Consider the following 20,276-nt stretch of genomic DNA (forward strand, 5'->3'; position numbering starts at 1 on the left):
GACGAGAAATGTGGAAAAATCAATTATGAGCAATTTGCCTTTCAAAAAATGTGTCGTCTGAAGCGCCCACCTTAACTAGCGAGTTCGCTTTCTCATTCCTCGGAATCCAGCAATGGGAGGGAACCCATGCTAAGTTAATCTTGTATAATTTTTCGACCAAAACACTCAATAGTTGTCTTATTCTTGTTAGAAAATAAGATCAGCGTCTATCAAATTTTATTGAACTGAGACTGTCTGAAAAAATAAAATAATGGTCGAAGCGCAATGTTCCAATTATCCTTAGTGAGTAGTATATCGCACCCAGCTCAGAGACATACACGGAACAAGGATCTCTGAGTTTGAGAGAGGCACTAGAATTTTCATTGAAGATGCCGAAGCCAGTGGACCCGTTTATGAGTGAACCGTCAGTGAAGAACATTGTATCAGATCTAACTCCACGATATTTTGCTGAAAAGATCGGAGGAATTACATTGGAGAGTAGATGATCTGAGATTCCATCGATTTGATGACGCATGGAAAGGTCAAAAATGACAGAGGAATTGCAAAAGTATAGGAAGCAAACTTGGTTGGAGATGTCCGGTGAAGGGTGCACTTCATGGGTTAAGTACTCATGGTATAAAGACATAAAACTTTATTGAGGAGTCTGTTGGAGTACATTTTCGTAGTTATCAATCACCAATATATTCATGATTTCGAAACGGATGAGAAATCCGTAGAAAAAATCTGTGAACCGAAGAGTAAGCGGGGATACTCCTGCCAAGACTTCAAGACTCATCGTATGTGTCGAATGCAAACATCCCATGGCTATACGCAAGCAACGATATTGTATCTTCTCCAGCTTGAGAATATGAATGATAGTATCGTTGCTTTGTACAGCTCAATGAGATCTCCTGAATGAACACCCCACCATGTTCCAGCTATTGTTTGGAGAAAAATGATTCGTTGCTGGCATTTCTGTTTCAGATGCGCAATGTGTGTTTGTGTACATTTAGAACCAATATATACACCTAGGTATTTGAGAAAAATAGTGAGCTGGAATCGGGTAGATCCAGCCTTCCTAGAAAAAACGACCATTTCAGTTTTCTCCGTAGAGAATGATACCCAGCTTGAGAGCCCAAGTGAACAGATTGTTCAGAGTATCTTGCAACGAATTTCGCAGAACGACGGGATTATTACCCATGATAGAAATAACTCCATCGCCTGCAAGTTGTCTCAGCATGCAGTCTCTAGTTAGATAGTCATCTATAATATTGACGTAAAAACTATATAAGAGGGGGCTTAGACAGGAGCCTTGCGGTAGGCCCATAAAACTGTAACGAGAAGATTTCGAGCTGCCATGAAAAAAAATCAACTGCTTTTCTGACAATACAGGGTTTTTCCATTTCGGGCTTCCGAAAGTATACAGCCCTGCGCTGTCAACCGTTTGACATAGCTGTCAACCATAGCGTCATATCGTTAGTTGAATGTCTGCCATTTTACAATATGGATCGTTTTAGCATCGCACAACGTTTTAATTTTGTTAAATTATACTATAAAAATGTTGAAAAACCGGCAAATGTTTTTCGAGCATAACGGACGGATTTTGGTCGTCATGGACGGCCTACAGAGCACACAATCGCAAATGTAGTGCGTAAATTCGAACAAACTGGATCCGTAGCGGATATTGTGAAACCTGTGCATCATCGTAATGTGCGTTCGGCAGAAAATATTGCTGCTGTTGCTGCCAGTGTGGAGGATGACCCGAATGTTTCGATTCCACGGCGTGCTCAGCAATTGGGCTTGTCAAACACATCATTGTGGCGAATTTTGCATTTGGACTTGCACCTACATCCATATAAAGTCCAACTGGTACAAAAATTAGAGCGTGGTGACCATGGAATGCGTCGGGCATACGTCGATTGGGTGAACGAACAACAGCAGCAAAATGCTGAATTTTCGCATCAAATTTTCTTCAACGATGAGGCACATTTCGAGCTCGGTGGCTATGTGAACACCCAAAATTTCCGTATATGGGGCTCAGAAAATCCACACGTGATTGTTGAGAGGCCATTGCATCCGCCAAAAGTCACTGTTTGGTGCGCATTATGGTCTGGTGGAGTCATCGGGCCGTATTTCTTTGAAAATGAGGACGGCGAGACGGTAACTGTGAATGGTGAGCGCTATGACCGCATGTTAACCACAAATTGAAGATATGGATACGGATGACATGTGGTTTCAGCAGGACGGCGCCACGTGCCACACAACACGACCGAACATGGCCATATTGCGAACGAAATTTGAGGGACGCATAATTTCGTGTTTTGGTGATGCCAATTGGCCGTCCAGATCATGCGATTTGAACCCGCTAGTTTTTTTTTTGTGGGGTTATGCGAAAGACCGTGTCTATGCCAACTCTCCTCAAACTCTTGAACATTTGAAAGACAACATTCGTGAAGTTATGACCGAGATACCGCCCCATCTTCTTCTTCTTCTTCAATGGCACTAACGTTCCTAGAGGAACTTCACCGTCTCAACGTAGTATTACTTGCGTCATTTTTATTAGTACTTAGTTGAGATTTCTATGCCAAATAACACGCCTTGAATGCATTCTGAGTGGCAAGCTCTAGAATACGCGTGATCACAGTGCAAGTCGGAGGAAATTACTTTGACTTAGATACCGCCCCATATGTGCCGAAAAGTCATCGAAAATTAGCTGTTCCGGATCAAGGTGTGCGAGGAAGCCCTAGGTTGACATTTGAATGATGTTGTATTTCACACATAATGGCATAAACCAAACTTTAATTTGAAATAAAAGTTTCATCGAAATTCGAATTCTAAGTGTGTTTTATTTCAATTTACTTTCGGAATTTAAAGTTGGAAAACCCTGTATATTGTACAGGAAATTATTCAGAATTGGTGTAAGTCCACAGTTATAAAGCTTCTCTGAGAGAATTTCCATGAAAACTGAATCAAATGCCCCTTCAATATCAAGAAAAACAGAAGCCATTTGTTCTTTTCAAGCAAATGCAATTTAAATTTCAGAAGAAAGCAGCGCGGGACAATCATTGGTTCATTTACCTCTGCGGAAACCAAACTGTGTATTTGACAGCAAATTGTTACTTACGACCCACTTGTCCAAACGAAGTAGAGTCGTTTTCTCCAACAATTTACGAATGCAGGATAACATTGCAATCGGCCTATAAGAATTGTGATCGCAAACCAGCTTGTTGGATTTTCGTATGGCTATCACTCTCACTTACCTTCAGTCATGTGGGACAATATTCAGTTCCAGAAACTTGTCGAACAAGTTCAGGAAACGCTGTTCCGCCTAGTCAGGAAGATTCTTCAATAATTATTACACGAAAGGAGGGCAATTAAGAATTCTACTATCGAAAATTTTTTATAACCACTTTGAGGCGGTACGTCTCGTACGACGTTTTGTGCAGGGACATTGATCGGGGCAAATCTTCCTTGCAAACTTGAAAATCCAACGATCAGAGTGTTGAAGCATCAAGGCAACCTGCGCATATGCAACATCGTTCCGTTGCTATATATTCAACGTGGCAACTACTGTAGAATAATAAAGATTTTTCATTAGTGTTTAAACGGTAAGTCCACTAGGCGTTATTTCCTCTGGAAGAATCTTTCCCTGCACCTGAATCTCGGACACAGAGTACTAGTCGCTTTCACTGGTATGGCTCCAGCCACGCATTCTCCTAGCCGTATTCCAGAGAGTGCTCATAGCGGTCTCTCTTGACAAATCATTGAGGAACTTCCGGCACGATCCATGCTTTTTTGCTTTAATCGAACCTTTTAGTTTGATTTCAGAAGATTGGTACTTCCGAAACCATTCGGCTAATCCAGTTTCTTGAATTTTTCGAAAGTGGATAACTTTTCAAGGTATACCTCCGAGCACTCCTTGTCCCACCAAAGTGATGGAGGACGACGTCGGAAAGTGGTAGCAGGAACACGTTTCTTTTGAGCTTGAAGTGCGCTATCGTAAATCAAACCTGATAAAAAGTTATACTCTTCAAAGGAAGGAGGTTCATGTATTGAAACGATTGCTTCAGATATTATTTCCGCTAACATACTCCAGTCCCTGTTTTTCGTAAGGCCATACATAATATCGACAACCCATAAAGAAAAATAAGTTCCAAGTGAAATCCAAGTTCCAAAAAAATCTGTATCGGAAATTTAGAGGAAAAAAAAGTAAAGGTTTATTCTTTTTTTCCTCTAACTTTCCGATACAGATTTTTTTTACTAAAAATACAGATGTACAGATTTTTTCAGAAATTTCTACAGAGTTAAATGTGGCAACCCTGCTTCCAAGTGCAATCCATACTGAATTCTTTCCATGTTTGTGTTGATATGAATTAGATTTACTAGTCAAGATTCGACAGAAAATTGGTCCGAAATCATCTTAGATTTGGACTATCTTAAGGGGGTATTCTAGTGTAGAGACACGAATTTCGGACGTTTTTTCGAACTCCGTAAAAATAAAACAAAGAATATTTTTACTATCCATTATATCATTATTCGTTTATCTATCTTTCAACAATAAAGCAAAAATAGGACGGAAAAAAAATATTCATAATTAGAATAGTTACATGCTGGTGAAGTGAGGGTGTTCAAAAAAAAGTTGTGCCATGGCGTACACGATTCCAGTCCTTCTGGTTATCTGAAACAAAAAAATCGAACAGATTCTGAATCAGTAAAGATGTCGCTATGGCATGAACCTCGGACAAGTCAAAAACATGGGTTTTAACAAAATGGCGGCCGTTTGAAAACAAAAATGCTGTTTAAAACGTTTTTTTTGCGTTTACCGATTTTTTAAAAATAGTAAAATTAAAAAGTTATAATTTTTTATTGGTTCATGCGATAGAGAGATGTATGCAGATTATTTTCATATAAATTTGACATAAATCGGTTCAGTAGAACTTGAGATATCGTGTACGCCAGTTAGAAAAAAACTAGTTCCGAGAGAAACGCGTTTGAAGTTCATTGTGATGGCCGTAACAGGTTAGATACCACATCACTAAGATGGCTCTAACTAGGTAAATAATAGGATTTTCAATAAGTCCTTTCTAGAGTATATTCTTGAATGCCTAAACTACAGAAATATGATAAAAAAAAAATTTCGATTTTTTCAGATTTCTAGACTAGAATACCCCCTTAATCGTTATGAAAAATATGATTTTACTTCCCCTGATTATGCTTCTCTATATCCACCACACCATATAATAAACCTTGCCAGTGGAACTTGTATGTTGTACTAAAAACTGCAACGAACACTCACACACACATGAATGGGGACTTCGGGTGCTGCCGATTCTCTACCGGGTGTGTTGGTGCAAAATCGTTCGTTACCTTGCGTCGGTGTGTTGGTGTATTGTGGTAAAATCATTCAACGGGAGTCGGTTCGAGCAGTGGAGTAATCCATTCCATTGATTAGACGATGGTTATATTTTGCTCGCGTTAGATGTGCGCCTATCGTTCGGTCGTTCGGTTCCCCCCAGAGAGTCAGCTATATTGTTCCATTCTTAAAGTGTGTTGTGAGTGACGACGACGGTAAGGTGGTCTGCTCTGCGCTAAGCAGCAACATCAGTAGCAGCCTCAACATTGTGATAATAGATCAGTTCCGTTGGATTCCGTGCGTTTGTGAATGACCGCAACTTGCGTGTAGAACTTTCGCGTATCCGCTGTGATGAAACAACACGTTGTGATACAGGAGAGGGGGTGTTTTCAGCAGAATTAAATTGAAATTCATGTGTTTGGGGAGAAAAAGTGTGTGTATCTTCGCAAAGGAAACGGAAGAAGTCGGTCGCATTCATGCGATAGAGAAAATGGAATGAAACTTCTTCTTTTTTGAATCAAGGATACGTGACACACACACACACACGCGCGCATCCATGTATCAGAAGATAGTAAATGAAATGCTGCAGTATTTTTGTCGATTGAAGAATAGACATTGCTAGCCCCAAAAGGAGTGGTGTAGAAAGAGAATGATAGGAGGAGTGTTGCCGACGAAGTGCTTGTTATCATATCGGGATTGTTCATTTTGAATCTTATCAAAAACTGATTAGCTATCATTGTTTCGTGAGAATATCGTGCACATTATGTGTCGTGTCAGGAAGGAAGGTATTGAATTAGAGAGACTTTAAACTCTGAGAGTTCATTCGTCTCTTGTGTCGTGTCAGCCTAAATGATTTTGTTTTGATCATATTTGAATTATATTTAACAGCGCGTTAATTTGATGATCTGTGCTTCAAGTTACAAAATCAAGAATTAACTCAATTGCATTCGACATTGTTCGAATAAGTGGAATCTGTTCGGTGCTTCGCTAGATTGTTAAATTTGGGAAGGAAATTCCTATCGAAACATCATTGGCCCAATCGGTTGAATGAGAACGAGGGGCAGGAAGAAAATAGGCCACAGTGAAAGGATGAAAATGTGTGCGTATTTCGTCTTTTCGTCTGGGCGATAATATTTACAACATCGGTGCTGATGGTATGCGTACCCGTGTGCGATGCGTGTGTAGCTGTGTGCGTATTCTTTCGTACAGAAGAACAACTTCGATAGCGTAAAAGAACAAAAACAGGCCTGGATTTCACCAAACAAACCGCGCCATTATTGTGCTTTTGTTATTCGCCTCCGATGGTTCGGTGCATTTTCGATCAGCTCAGGAAATTTTCTGCCTTCAATAGTTTCGGGGATTCTGTGCTCAAAACAATTCCAGGGAAGACCAGTGCTCTGGAATACGTGTGTTCAAATAGGTTTCTAGTTTAATATCTGAAAATTTTGCAGCAGTGTTCAGTGTATAATGAAAAAGTAATACCAAAATCTCGCTTTCAACGGAAGGGAGTGAAAAAAATCGTGTTTCCTAGGATTGTGGACAATTTTTTTTTGTGTGAATTGTTGATACAGGTAAGCGGAATAGTTTGAGAACGTAGGTGAAAAGAAGAAAAGAAAACTTGTGTTCATTTTGCAAACAAAAGTGCATACATCGGTGGGAAAGATCCTGTGAAGAGAGGAAGGATATATAGTAACGAAACAATAAACAATCACACACGCCAAAATGGCTGGTGTATTCGATTTGGAGCTCCACGAAGAGGAAAACATTCGTGACTCGGACGATGATGTGATCGAGGTGGATGATGTAAGTACACCTGTGTTATTCTTCTGTTGCTGTTTTTTTTGTCTCTGTATCCTGAGAGATGACTGATTGGAACCTCATGGCAATTATACCTGCGCTTGTTATGGTCGTGTCGAATATTTTGAATGACACAAAAAGAGAGGTGTGTTCACGAATGAACTGTTTGTATGCATAATGATGAATGATAGGTAGAGAAGGAATGCCTTGAGGCGGGGCCCCTTCCGGATTGCTTCAGATGAAGACTAGCGTATTCGTAAAAAAGGGGGTTTGTAATGCGTGTTATTATTGAATACTTACAACATATTGCGAAATTAGTTGGGGAGCTCTAATTTATAATGTTGCGTTTGTCATTGGTTACGGCCGTGTTCTCTGTCATTTTGGCAACCTCTCCTATTCCGTATTAGCGCTATTTACACAGTGTCCAACATGTTCTTATACAAATTGAAACAAAAATTATGCATCAGCATACGAACAATTTTGACGTAGGATTACGTCTTTCGGGAACATATTGGGGTACAAATTGAAAATCGAAAATCGAGCACATCGTGAAAATTGTCCAATTTCAAAACGCTTATTGCTCAGTCATTTCATGATGGATTGATGAAATTTTTGCGTCAATAGATTTCGGCACTCGATTACAATTTTTTATATTGAAGAAAATAATATATGTCATGAAACTAACTATCGAACAATTTAAAAATCTCAATCCCTATCCTAACGGCAATACCCACTTCTGATTGGTCGAAATTGACGACACAAGCGGAGGGTCCCTAACAGAGACATCAAAACCAAGGTGCCCAGGGGAAATCGGCATTGCAAATATATGCAATTCGGGGGCATTTTTATATTGCAATTAAGGTTAGTGATACGATTAATTCTAGCAAATAAAATTTAAATTTGGAACCCTAATGTTGGTTGCTTCGTGAAATTTCATATCAATGACCGATCGTGTATTGTGAAAAATTTAGCACAAGTGTAAGTGTAAAATTGTATATGGTAGCAGTTGTGTTAAAAATGACTTGATATATGAAACGATTTATTCCAATTTTCATAAATAAAAGCCAAGGTGTGTTCCCGCTCGAGTACGGGTCGTTTGGTTTAAGCTCTCTGTTTTGTTGTGTTTATTTCCACCCAAGGAAAGTTCAGACGAGAAAAATTGGCAAAGTGAAGAAATATTAGAAAAAGTGATTTCCCATATATTCTACATATAGTATTAGGTGCTGTTAGTCCAATTAAAATTCGCATTTGGGTTGAATAAATACTCAGAAAGTAAAAATTATGAAAGAAAATTACCTTTTCCATCTCAATCATGTTTTCTCTATATATAAGTAACATGTTTTTACTGACGAGAAAAATTGATAATTGTGTTCGATATTGGTAATTATCTTATATTACATTGGTGAGCTTTTTTTTCTTTATTTCATCAATACATAACGTAGGAGACATCTCTTCTAGGATCACAGAGGGCGGTTTTCACCATATCTCGTTCCACTTCGGTATTTTTTATCTGATACGCACCATCCAACGACTGTTCGACCATACTTCTGTCATCATCACTCGGTAAACACTGGTGGAGTGAACAAACAATATTCAACAACCAAACGAAACGGCCCTTTACAGGGTCAAAGAGTTTAACGATGTAATTCTTCAAACATATCCAAAATCAACAGATAGCCTAACGGAATCCTACGTCAACTATGCGGTCGTGTCTCGGAAACAACCCTCCTGTGAATTTTTTTCTACAAAACTATAGATTCGTAAGCGAAAACTATGTTTTTTTTGTCCTATTGTGTATTACTTGGCTGGTTCCTTTTCACTGTATATAATCGAGTAAAAAAAATGTTTTTCTTATTCGTATTTTATGCATATTTTTTCGTTTATTGAAAATAAAATTTAATTTAATTTTTGATTCATCCCCTTGAAGTCAGAAAATACCTTTCTCACATGAAAAGAAATATTTTTTTCCAGAATCTCTCAGAATTTGAAAGATGATCATATTTGATGAAAAAAAATCGTTCTACGCATATGTTCGAATTTCAACAATGACAGAGTTATAGAACTTTTTTTTGTTTCGGACTCTGTTACCTCAAACTGGTTCTACTCTAAGAAGTACGCTGCGTAAACCAATTCTGTTGCCTTCATTTGAAAGATGAGAGAATTTAGTACAGGATATGGTAGTGAAACATCTAAATTAATTGATTTAAATAACTTTTTGAAAGTGAAAATTCCAAAGTTAGTAATTTTTAATGTGTAATTATGAATTTTATCCCAAAAATTCATATGGAACTTGAAAGTTCCTATCAATCAAATTGAAGTTCTCAAGCCAATACAATTTGTTCTTTGACACCTAACTTCTATCTCTCTTAATTTCACTGCAATATTGATATAAATAATTCCTGGTGAAAATTCAAGCAAAATCATCAAAATTCACGATTTTTACCCCATATAAAAGACATAAAATAGCCACTTAAAAAAATAGCCACTTAAATTCCACCTTAATGTTCAAGAGTTACATTGTTTCTTGAAACAATTCATAGTCGAAATGTAAAAAAAAAATTTTTTTTCAAACAGTATATAATCGAGTCCAAAATTGTATATAATCGAATCACATATAATCGAGTCCGACCTGTACTAAATTTTCTTTAGTTTTTATAATGTTCTACTGATATTGTTTCGCCGGTTTTAAGAGAATTAAATAACAAAAATGCTTTTGCGTTATATCTTCAGTTATATCATAGCTTTATGCCGGAAAATAAAAAAAATAATTATCGTTCATTTAGCAATTCTTATCGATACAAATGTTGTGTACAATGTCGGAGGATCTCAGACAACATGGAGCCAGCTATTTCAGTAATGTTCTACAGGTCGGACTCGATTATAAGCAGACTCGATAATATACAGTTTGGAAAAAAATATTTTTTTTATATTTCAAATATGGCTTATTTCAAGAAGAAATGTAACCTTTCAACGGTAAGGTAAAGTTTAAGTAGCTATTACATGTACAGTGGGGTAAAAATCGTGATGGTTGATTTTGCTTGAATTTTCAACAGGAATTGTTTGTATCGATATTGCAGCCAAATTAAGAAAGATAGAGGTTGGGCGACAAAGAACAAATTGTGGAGTGGTTAAAGAACTTAAATTTTATTGACAGAAACAATCTAGTTTAATATAATTTTTTAGGATAAAATTAATAATAACACATTAATCCTTTCCCGTACGATTTAATTTTCAAAAGAGCGGACCAAATGGGCCTTGTGATATGCAAGCGCATCACGAGAGAGACTCGATATTGTACGTTTTGGCACAATCATTTCGTATCGAGTGAGACACGATGTTGTACGTGAAAGGGTTTAAAAATTATTAAATTTTAAGTTTTTCACTTCCAAAATGTTATTAAAATCCACTAATTTAGTTGTTCCACTACTATATTCTGTACTAAATTCTCTTATCTTTCAAATGAAAGCAACAGAATCGTCTTCCGTAGCGTACTTTTCAATGTAGAGCCAGTTTGAGGCAACAGAGTCCGAAACAAAAAAAAGTCCTATAACTCTGTCATTGTTGAAATTCGAACATATGCGTAGGAGGATTTTTTCCATCAAATATGATTGTCTATCACCTCCTGAGAGAATCTGGATAAATTTACTTTTGTCATGTGAGAAAGGTGTTTTCTGACTTTATTGGGATGAATCAGAAATCAAATTCCTCTTTTATTTACAAAAAACCAAAAATACTTGCAAAAAAAAAACAAATATTTTTTTTTTCTCGATTATATACAGGATTCGATTATATACAGTGAAAAGAAATCAAAAACTGTATACAGGGTAACTTCGATATAACGTACATTTTACATTCAAAATTGTACGTTATATCGAAGCATAATAACGAACTCTGAAACGTAGTTTATATTCCTTCATTGTGTTGCTGTTTGAGTAAGGACTCAATTAGAAGACGAAGCTAACTTTTCTCATGATGTTTCCCTTCGTTCTGTTGATTGAAATTTGATTCGTTTAGAATCCGGAATCACAAAACAGTTGTATTTCGGGATTGGTTAAAGTTACAACACAAACTGTAGTATCAAAATAGAGATAATTTATTTTTGTTTCAGAAAAAAAATATTAAAAAAAATATATTTTTGGACTTTGATAATGTGTACGTTATATCGAGGTAAAATGTACGTTATATCGAGAGACGTTATATCGAGGGTGTGATATCGAAGTTTCCCTGTATAATCGAGACGGCTGTATTGAGTGACGAAACCAAAGTAAATTTATCCGGTGCAGATAACCAACATTATGTTAAACGTCCCAAAAACAGCGAGTTTTCTCCATAAAACACGAAAGGACCATCAAGCATGGTGGGGGTTTCATTATGCTATAGGGATGTTTTTCATGGCGTGGCGTTGAACCTCTATTTTTTGGATAAAGTCTATTATGACACAGAATGAATACCTTGACATCTTGAATGAAGTAGGAAGAAATGCCATTAAAATGGAGATTCCAACAGGATAGCGATCCTCGAAAAAGGTTAAACAATGGTTCGTTGAAAACGAAATTGATGTTTTGGACTGGCCAGCGCAGTCTCCGGTCCTCAACCCAATAGATAATCGTTGGAACAAGGTCGAGAGAAATATCGCGAATATAAAACACAAAAACTAGTTGTGAAACGCGATTCAAAAAGCTTGGTATACTATTCCGGTAGAAACATGCCAGAAGCGTGTCGATTCTCTGCCAAGTCGTTGCGAAGCTGTATTGAAAAGTAATGGATTTCCGACTAAATACTAAAAACTCAATTGAACACATCTACTATTCGTTTGAAACAATGAATATGTTTTCTTTTTCATTAATGATTCGCAACCTATTTTATTTTCCACCGAGAAATGTGAATATTGCGGAATAATGTCTTTATTAATTCTATAATTTTATAACATATAGAGAGCAAGCCCAAACGGTCATCATTTATTATAATTTTTTTATTGAAATGTTTTCTTCGCACCTTTAATTTTTTCCACTAGTGTATAATTACGTATAACGTGATAGTCACAACTCAAAAACTAAAAAAAACACATCTCTGATTTTTAAATATTTGTTTGTAAAATGATCTGATCTATCAAGAAAATTATGAAAAATATAGCGCCCTCCGTCTATGAACCATGTGAAAAGTCATCAAGGAGGCATTGTTTTTTTTTCGACTTCACTTGTTCTCGTTGATTTCACATTCGTAACATGGATGAGAGTTTATTGAACATAATTTATTTGTAACTTCCATATTGTCCCGAATATCCTTATTTTCTTTTCTGTCTGAGTGAAGCTTCTCCACCGAGAAGAATGTAATCTTATGGCTACGCCTGACCACACAACGCAACACAATACTACGAAATAAGCAGTAATTACTACCGGGTTCAAACCTTTCATCTGAGCCCGCCGTCATTCAAACACTTTTCTGTATCTGCAAGTGCGACAGGGCAAACACAGTCAGTTATGTATGAAGCGATCATTACTACTAATGCTCTTCTTTGCGTAAAAATAATATTTGTAGTTCAATTTTTTCTGCTGAACGAAGCCGATAGAAACGATACAAAACACACACACACACACACACCATTGTTGATTGAACAGGTAGCCCACTTTGGCCACGCGTCGCCTCTGACTTTGAGGCCTTAAAAAGGGAAAATTTGGAAAACTGAACCTAAACTCGCATCTCCTGGCCTTTAGAACGCCCTCACCGCCGCCGCCGAATGGATGACTGTGAATGATGGTTTGGTTGGATTGTAGAAAATTTAAGCTTTTGCAGTTCATTTGTTTCTACACCCAAAGTTAATTTTTAGCACATGTTCTGGCATCCCGATTTATTACATTAAATGAGCTGAAAGATAACATAAAATGTTCTACTCCCCAATACATGTATATCATTTGTATAATATATATGCTAGATCCAATATGAGGGAGCGAAACAGGAGACACATTTAAATGAAAGCATATGAAAGCTTTTCGTATAGTTTGCCAAATACACGGCCCAGACAGAGAAAGATATATTCTCGTTCATGTTCTTCTTTATCGTCTTAGAAAACACCTTCCAACTTCATTTTATGATGAGATGTAATATTATCACGCTCCTTTATAATAGCGCTGGCAGCTATATGGATAGCGTGGTCGTGTAAAGTAGCTTTGCATTCCAGCCGGCCTTGGTTCGATCCCCATTGACGTCGTATGGACTTTTTTTTGCACAATCCCAAATGAAAAAAGAAAAGAAAACAGAAAGAGATGTCTGCTCGCATACATACAAACTATTTTTAAGCTTTTAAAATAGCTCATTATTTGCGCATTTGACTCTCATGCATAGGAAGTGGCATCTTTTCTGCCAAAGATGACATGTTTTCTGCCAACGTTAGTTTGGGTGTAGACTTGAAACAATTTAGAAGTAATATTCTAAACCATTTTAGTACAAAAGAGCTCGCAGCATTTACACTAAATTTGCAACTCCCTCTTTCGACAATGAATTCTGAAAATTAATTTGTTTTCAATCATTTTGGATATTACTTTAGAATGCATCGAACATCATGTAACAACTCTTTAGTAAAGGGTGTGTCACATCAAATTGAATCACGGAAAAAACGCTGTAGAAATTCGCCCAGTAGACCGATCCTTTTGAAAATTTTAGACAGTAAAATAAAAACTATTAAACAACTTTTGGCATTTTCTTTTTATTCATACTTCGAGCCCAAGCCCGTATGCTCGCACCTTCCTCTTTATCCCGTCCATAAGGTTCTGTACAACGTCAGGTTGTAGTTTTTTTTTTTTAACAGAAATCCATTTTCTCTTGAAGTCCGCCTCCGATTTGACAACTTTTGGGTTCTTCCGGAGGGCCTGCTTCATAATCGCCCAATATTTCTCTATTGGACGAAGCTCCGGCGCGTTGGGCGGGTTAATTTCCTTTGGCACGAAGGTGACCCCGTTGGCTTCGTACCACTCCAACACGTCCTTTGAATAGTGGCACGAAGCGAGATCCGGCCAGAAGATGGTCGGGCCCTCGTGCTGCTTCAATAGTGGTAGTAAGCGCTTCTGTAGGCACTCCTTAAGGTAAACCTGCCCGTTTACCGTGCCGGTCATCACGAAGGGGACGCTCCGCTTTCCGCAAGAGCAGATCGCTTGCCACACCATGTACTTTTTGGCAAACTTGGATAGTTTCTGCTTGCGAATCTCCTCCGGAACGCTAAATTTGTCCTCTGCGGAGAAGAACAACAGGCCCGGCAGCTGACGAAAGTCCGCTTTGACGTAGGTTTCGTCGTCCATTACCAGGATATGCGGCTTCGTCAGCATTTCGGTGTACAGCTTCCGGGCTCGCGTCTTCCCCACCATGTTTTGCCTTTCGTCGTGGTTAGGAGCCTTCTGAACCTTGTATGTACGCAGGCCCTCCCGCTGCTTGGTCCGCTGGACGAATGAACTTGACAAATTCAGCTTATTGGCCACATCCCGGACCGAACTTCTCGGATCACGTCTAAACTGCTTAACTACGCGCTTGTGATCTTTTTCACTGACGGAGCATCCATTTTTGCCGTTCTTCACCTTCCGGTCGATGGTTAGGTTCTCGAAGTATCGTTTTAGTACTCTGCTGACCGTGGATTGGACGATTCCCAGCATCTTACCGATGTCCCGATGTGACAACTCCGGATTCTCGAAATGAGTGCACAGGATTAATTCACGACGCTCTTTTTCATTCGACGACATTTTTCCAAATTTACGAAAAATTGACAGTGAAGTATGGCCAACGTGATCTATACACTCTTATCTGATTATAAGCGAAAGCTGAAGATATAATTCCTAAAAATTAAATTTCTACAGCGTTTTTTCCGTGATGCAATTTGATGTGACACACCCTTTAATCGTTTAGTATCCTAAAAAGGAGCGTGATTTTATGGAAGCGAACAAAATTGCAGAAGAACGGACGAACGAACTCCTGCTTTGTGAACGCGGGAATGAAACAAGTTATGAAACAAGAAATTGAAAATCTTTACTCCCGAAATTTATTTTTACTTCATCTTTACTGACGAAATTTATCCATACTGGGTGGAGAATCACACGGGGGTGGACTTGCGGCGCAATGTTTTGCTTATCTTCAGGCTTCTATTGTATCGAGAAAAACCATTGAATGTGACATCAGCATTAGGAAAAAAAATAGTTAGCAGACATAAAAAAAAGCGCAAACAAAACGGTGCGGGGCTCAACGTGTTAAGAAATGGTCGATTCCTTCTTGGATGGCACTAACGCTCTCAGTGGAACTTTTGCCTTCTCAAGGTAGGTATTACTTGCGTCATTTTTATAAGTAGTATTTTGTTGAGATTTCTATGTTGAATAACACGCCTCGAATGTATTCTAGAGTGGCAAACTCTAGAGCACGCGTGACCTCAGTGAAAGTCGGGAGAAATTTATTTGACGAAAAATCCCCCGCTAGAACGGAAATCGAACCCGACACCCTGGCATGATAGTTTGTGGCGCTAACCACCCGGCCGCGGGGAGCACATGCGAACACTTAGAAATCTTTCATTATTCGCTATATGTTCAGTTTTCAGATTTCCATTGTACTCCCTATATATACCTGTTAGACGTAGCCAAAATGCGAAAAAGAAAGTGTATGAGAATACATTAGACACGGTGTACATCACCCACACATCAGACCTGTTCTACTTCGCGCCACCATCGCTGGCGCTTCTCGAAATATGTGGAAAATCACCCTTTCTCTGCTAGAGCACCAGCAGCTGGCGCATACACTGTGAAAATTGTTCAAGTTAAACGTCCGGCGAAAACATGAGTGGGTCAGATTGCCATTTTTCACAGTGCATCGAGAGTGCTTCAACATCTTCCCTCTGCATCTAAAAAATGACCTTGCGCGCGAGCCATGGGTGTGCCAAGTGTGGTAAATAATCTAAAACGAAAATAAAGAAGTCATATTAGTCATTAATGTAGTCTAGACTATGGTCTGCTTTCATTTCGTGATGTTACCATTTCTTATCTCCCCCGAGACAGGAGACGCGAATATGTATATTGAGATTGGGAAAAGTTCTGGAAGCTACTAGCTCTAGAGTTCAGTAAATGCATATTCCATTCACGTGTTCAACGCCTGGACGCTTCGTTGGGCGCATGGCGGCGCGTTGGTGAATCAATCCGGGCGCCCCGTCAGTGACGTGATAACGGGGAGCGGTTTAAGACTTGTGAAGTCTCGTCTCAACGTTTGTCGTTCATTTGGGTTCATATTGCCGTAATCGCCGCGCGCGTGTAGCTGTGCTAATAAATACCACTTCCTGTCTTGGGTCGCTCGTCCCTAGACGAACGCGCTCTCGGCGATGCACACTTTCAGCAAAAGTTCTTGCCTTGTTGACTTTGGAGGTTATCAACATCGGTGAGATGATTTGCTCTGTATGGTTGACTGTGGTGATTGGAATCGGCCTGAGTGGTTCAGTTGAACGTGGATGCCGTGTATGATACTGCTGATTTGTCGATGGCGATGGCAGTTCAATGGCACTCCGAGGAAAGTGATATGTCGTACAGTTTTTGAATCGATATTGTAATGATATGAATTGAAGTGATTTGAATCACGTTTCGTTTCGTTTATTAACAGCCCGAAACAATTCAAATTGTTATCGTTGTCAAGGTCGGACTCGATTATATACAGACTCGATTATATGTTATTCCATTATATACAATTTTGGATTCGATTATATACAGCTTGAAAAAACATTTTTTTTGATAGTTCAAATATGATTTATTTCAAGCAAAAATGTAACCTTTCAACGTTAAGGTGAAATTTAAGTGGCTATTATAAGTAGAGTGGGGAAAATCGCAATTTTTAAAGATTTTGCTCGGAATTTCAACAGGAATTGTTTATATCGATATTGCAGCGAAATTAGGAAAGATAGAAGTTGGGCGTCAAAGAACAAATTCTAGAGAGGTTTGAGAGCTTTAATTTTATTGATAGAAGAATCAAGTTTAATATGAATTTTTGGGATAATTAATAATAACGCATTAAAAATTACTAACTTTTAAATTTTTCACTACTATATACGTAATAAATTTCCTCATCTTTCGAATGAAAGCTTACGCAGCGTACTTTTTAGTGTAGAGGAGCCAGTTTGAGGCAACAGTGTCCGAAACAAAAAAAGTACTATAACTCTGTCATTGTTGAAATTCGAACACATGCGTAGAAGAATTTTTCCCATCAAAAAATCTATCACCTCCTGAGAGATTCTGGGAAAAAAATATTTTTTTCATGTGAGAAAGGTGTTTTCTGACTTTAAGGGGATAAATCAAAAATAAATTCTTTTACTTTCAATAAACGAAAAATATATGCATAAAAATAAATAAGAAAAAATATATTTTTTTTGACTCGATTATATACAGGATTCGATTATACAGCCATTCCATGCCAAACCGATAAAGTGGTTCTCAAATTTTTGTGAAAATTGGTAGTTTTGTTCTTCATCACAAAACATTTGACACTTTTTTTTTTGAACTTTTGTTCTCTTGTTTTCCAAAAATGACTTTTTTCAAAAAAATCATAACTTTTGAACTACTAGACCGATCCAGATGATCGACATATCAAATTAAAGCCAATCACCTGGTCTTTTTTATACTACACCTGGTCTTTATAATACTATACCTGCAGAAATTTTGAATTCAGCTCTCGTTGGTTGTATTCGTTTTTATTGTTTTCATAGTTTCGGGACCAAAAGCGCTATATATTTTTATATTTTTTTCTGGAAAGCTGAGGATTTTTCACATAACATATGTCGAAACCAGGCGTTTTGTTTCGTTTTTGAGTTATGATTTTTCAAAGTTAACCGATGGTCCAAAAAACAATTTTTTTTTAAAATGACTTTGTTCAAAGATTTATTACTTTTGAACCACTTCAGATGATGATTCAGATGATTCAGATGATCGATATATCAAATTAATGCCAATTTTAACAATTTTTTTGAAAAATTACACATTTGCCAATTAATTGAATTCTAGTCGCATACATCCCAGTCTAGTCGCATAGAAATATTGAACAAAGACTGAAAACATGTTAACTTTGAAAAATCATAACTTCAAAATGAAAAATAACACATCTCTGATTTTTAGAAATGTTATGCAAAAAAAATCTCAGCTCTCAAGAAAAAATATAAAAAATATAGCATCCTTGGTCCAGAAACCATGTAAACCATAAAAGACTAATACAATAAACAATTACGAAATCAAAATCCATTTTTTTCGCAAGTCTAATATTTTTCTAAAAAGACTATCTAATTGGTGTCGATCATCTGAATCGGTCCAGTAGATCAAAAGTAATGAATTTTTGTGTTGAAAAAAAGAGGAAAAAATTGAGTTTTCGAACCATCGGTTAACTTTGAAGAATCACAACTCAAAAACTTAAAAAAACGCCTTTTTGGTTTCGTCATATGTTATGTGAAAAATGCACAGCTTTCCAGAAAAAATATAAAAAAATACAGCGCCTTTGGTCCCGAAACTATGAAAACAATAAAAAACCAATACAATCAATAATAACGAGACACGAATTCGAAGTTTCTGCGGGTATGGTATTTTATAGTAGAAGACCAGGTGATTGGCTTTAATTTGATATGTCGATCATCTGAATCGGTCTAGTAGTTCAAAAGTTATGAGTCTTTTAAAAAAGTCATTTTTGGAAAAAGAGGAAAAAGTCGATTTTTAGGACAACCCTAGAAAAAATACGGGTCTAATGTTTTGCGATAAAGAACAAAATTACCACTTTTCACGAAAATCTGAGAACCACTATTATCGGTTTGGCATGGAATGGCTGTAAGCGAAAAGTGAATAGTGAAAAGAAGTCGGAGATTGTATATAATCGAGTCCGCGCTGTACTTAGATTTGACAGCAGTTGTCAAAAACTGCAACCATAATCAATGGCACTGTAAAAGTTCGTAGGTTCGATTGTTACATGGTTATGGAACCATAAAAGTCACAGGAGGGTTGTGTTCGAGACACGTTGACGTAGGATTCCGTTAGGTTATCTGTTGCATGCTGATTTTGGTGGCCCCAAAAAGGGTTGTTTTGTTTGGTTGTTGGGTATTGTTTGTTCACTCAACCAGTGTTTACAACCGAGTGATGATGACAGAAGGATGGTGATTAGTCGTTGGATGGTGCGTGTCACGATAGAAGATGCCGAAGTTGAATGATATATGATTGTGGCCCTGGACCGATGGCTCATGTGCTCCGTATGGACGAAATAAAGCGAAAAAACTCACCAATATAAGATTATTATCATTATCGAACACAATTGTCTATTTTTCTCACCAGAAAAAAAAACATGTTACTTAATTATAGGGAAAACATATTTGAAATGGAAATGATAATTTGCATTTATAATGTTTTTCTTTCTTAGAGTTCATTCAAATCATCTTCATTTTCGCTGTATGCCTAAATGCGGATTTCATTTGGACTAACAGCTCCTAATACGATATGTAGAGCATATTGGAAATCACTTTTTCGAATATTCCTTCACAAAATCCTATCATAAAAGTAGCTATAAATCAAGAATTATATGTGATATATGGCCGTTGTTATTTAGGGGATCGGGTCAGGACCAGTGATGGTAAAAAATCACATTCAAAGATCAATGAATACGCATATCCCTCTAGTCGGATGATTTAAAATCACCCCCAGCAGGCGATGCTATTTTATTCTTCATATGTACACAGAGAGAATACTTGGAACGGTGAGCTACCAAGATCTCAAAAAAGCAATATGAAAGAGGAATGCCCACTGCATGCACTCTTGAAGCATTACTTCTACTACTAAAGGTTTATCGTGAGTGCAAGCCACAAACGATTAATCCCATTCCATAGAGCGGATGATAAGCTCTTGTTCGTAAAATGTACAAGAGACGATCAACTGAGATCTTATGACACTCGTCGTGGGATTTTAAATTCTCTATTGCACTGACCGAAGACTCACTCTCGTGTTGATTTTATTTTGCTGTCGTCTCCCGGCCGATAAACAGCAGACGGGTAATCGATACAATTGATTAATTTTATTACCAACAGATTTGGTCGAATCTCATTCCGCCCAAAATCGTTTTTTAGATTCCAATAATTCTGAACATTCACATTTCTCTTCAAATAGTTTTTCTAATA

The 20,276-nt window shown here is 37.5% G+C and overlaps 1 protein-coding gene across 10 annotated transcripts in view; it reads left to right on the forward strand.

Moving 5' to 3' along the window:
- The first annotated feature begins 5,412 nt into the window (after window positions 1-5,412).
- The window catches only part of LOC129764418 (ribosomal protein S6 kinase beta-2), a 122,444-nt gene continuing 107,580 nt past the window's right edge, over window positions 5,413-20,276 (forward strand). For 8 of the 10 annotated variants that reach the window (XR_008741135.1, XR_008741139.1, XR_008741140.1 and 5 more), the window contains exons 1-2: window positions 5,413-5,547; window positions 6,784-7,135. Coding sequence is in view for 3 of the 10 variants with exons in the window: in XM_055763477.1 (XP_055619452.1) it covers window positions 7,055-7,135 (81 nt within the window). In the remaining 7 variants the exon portion in view is untranslated. Of the gene's footprint in view, window positions 5,548-6,224; window positions 7,136-20,276 lie in introns of those variants that run through there. The other 2 variants (XR_008741138.1, XR_008741137.1) reach the window with 2 other exon arrangements.

The sequence above is a fragment of the Toxorhynchites rutilus genome, chromosome 2, assembly GCF_029784135.1.
Source record: "Toxorhynchites rutilus septentrionalis strain SRP chromosome 2, ASM2978413v1, whole genome shotgun sequence".
Lineage (NCBI taxonomy): Eukaryota > Metazoa > Arthropoda > Insecta > Diptera > Culicidae > Toxorhynchites > Toxorhynchites rutilus.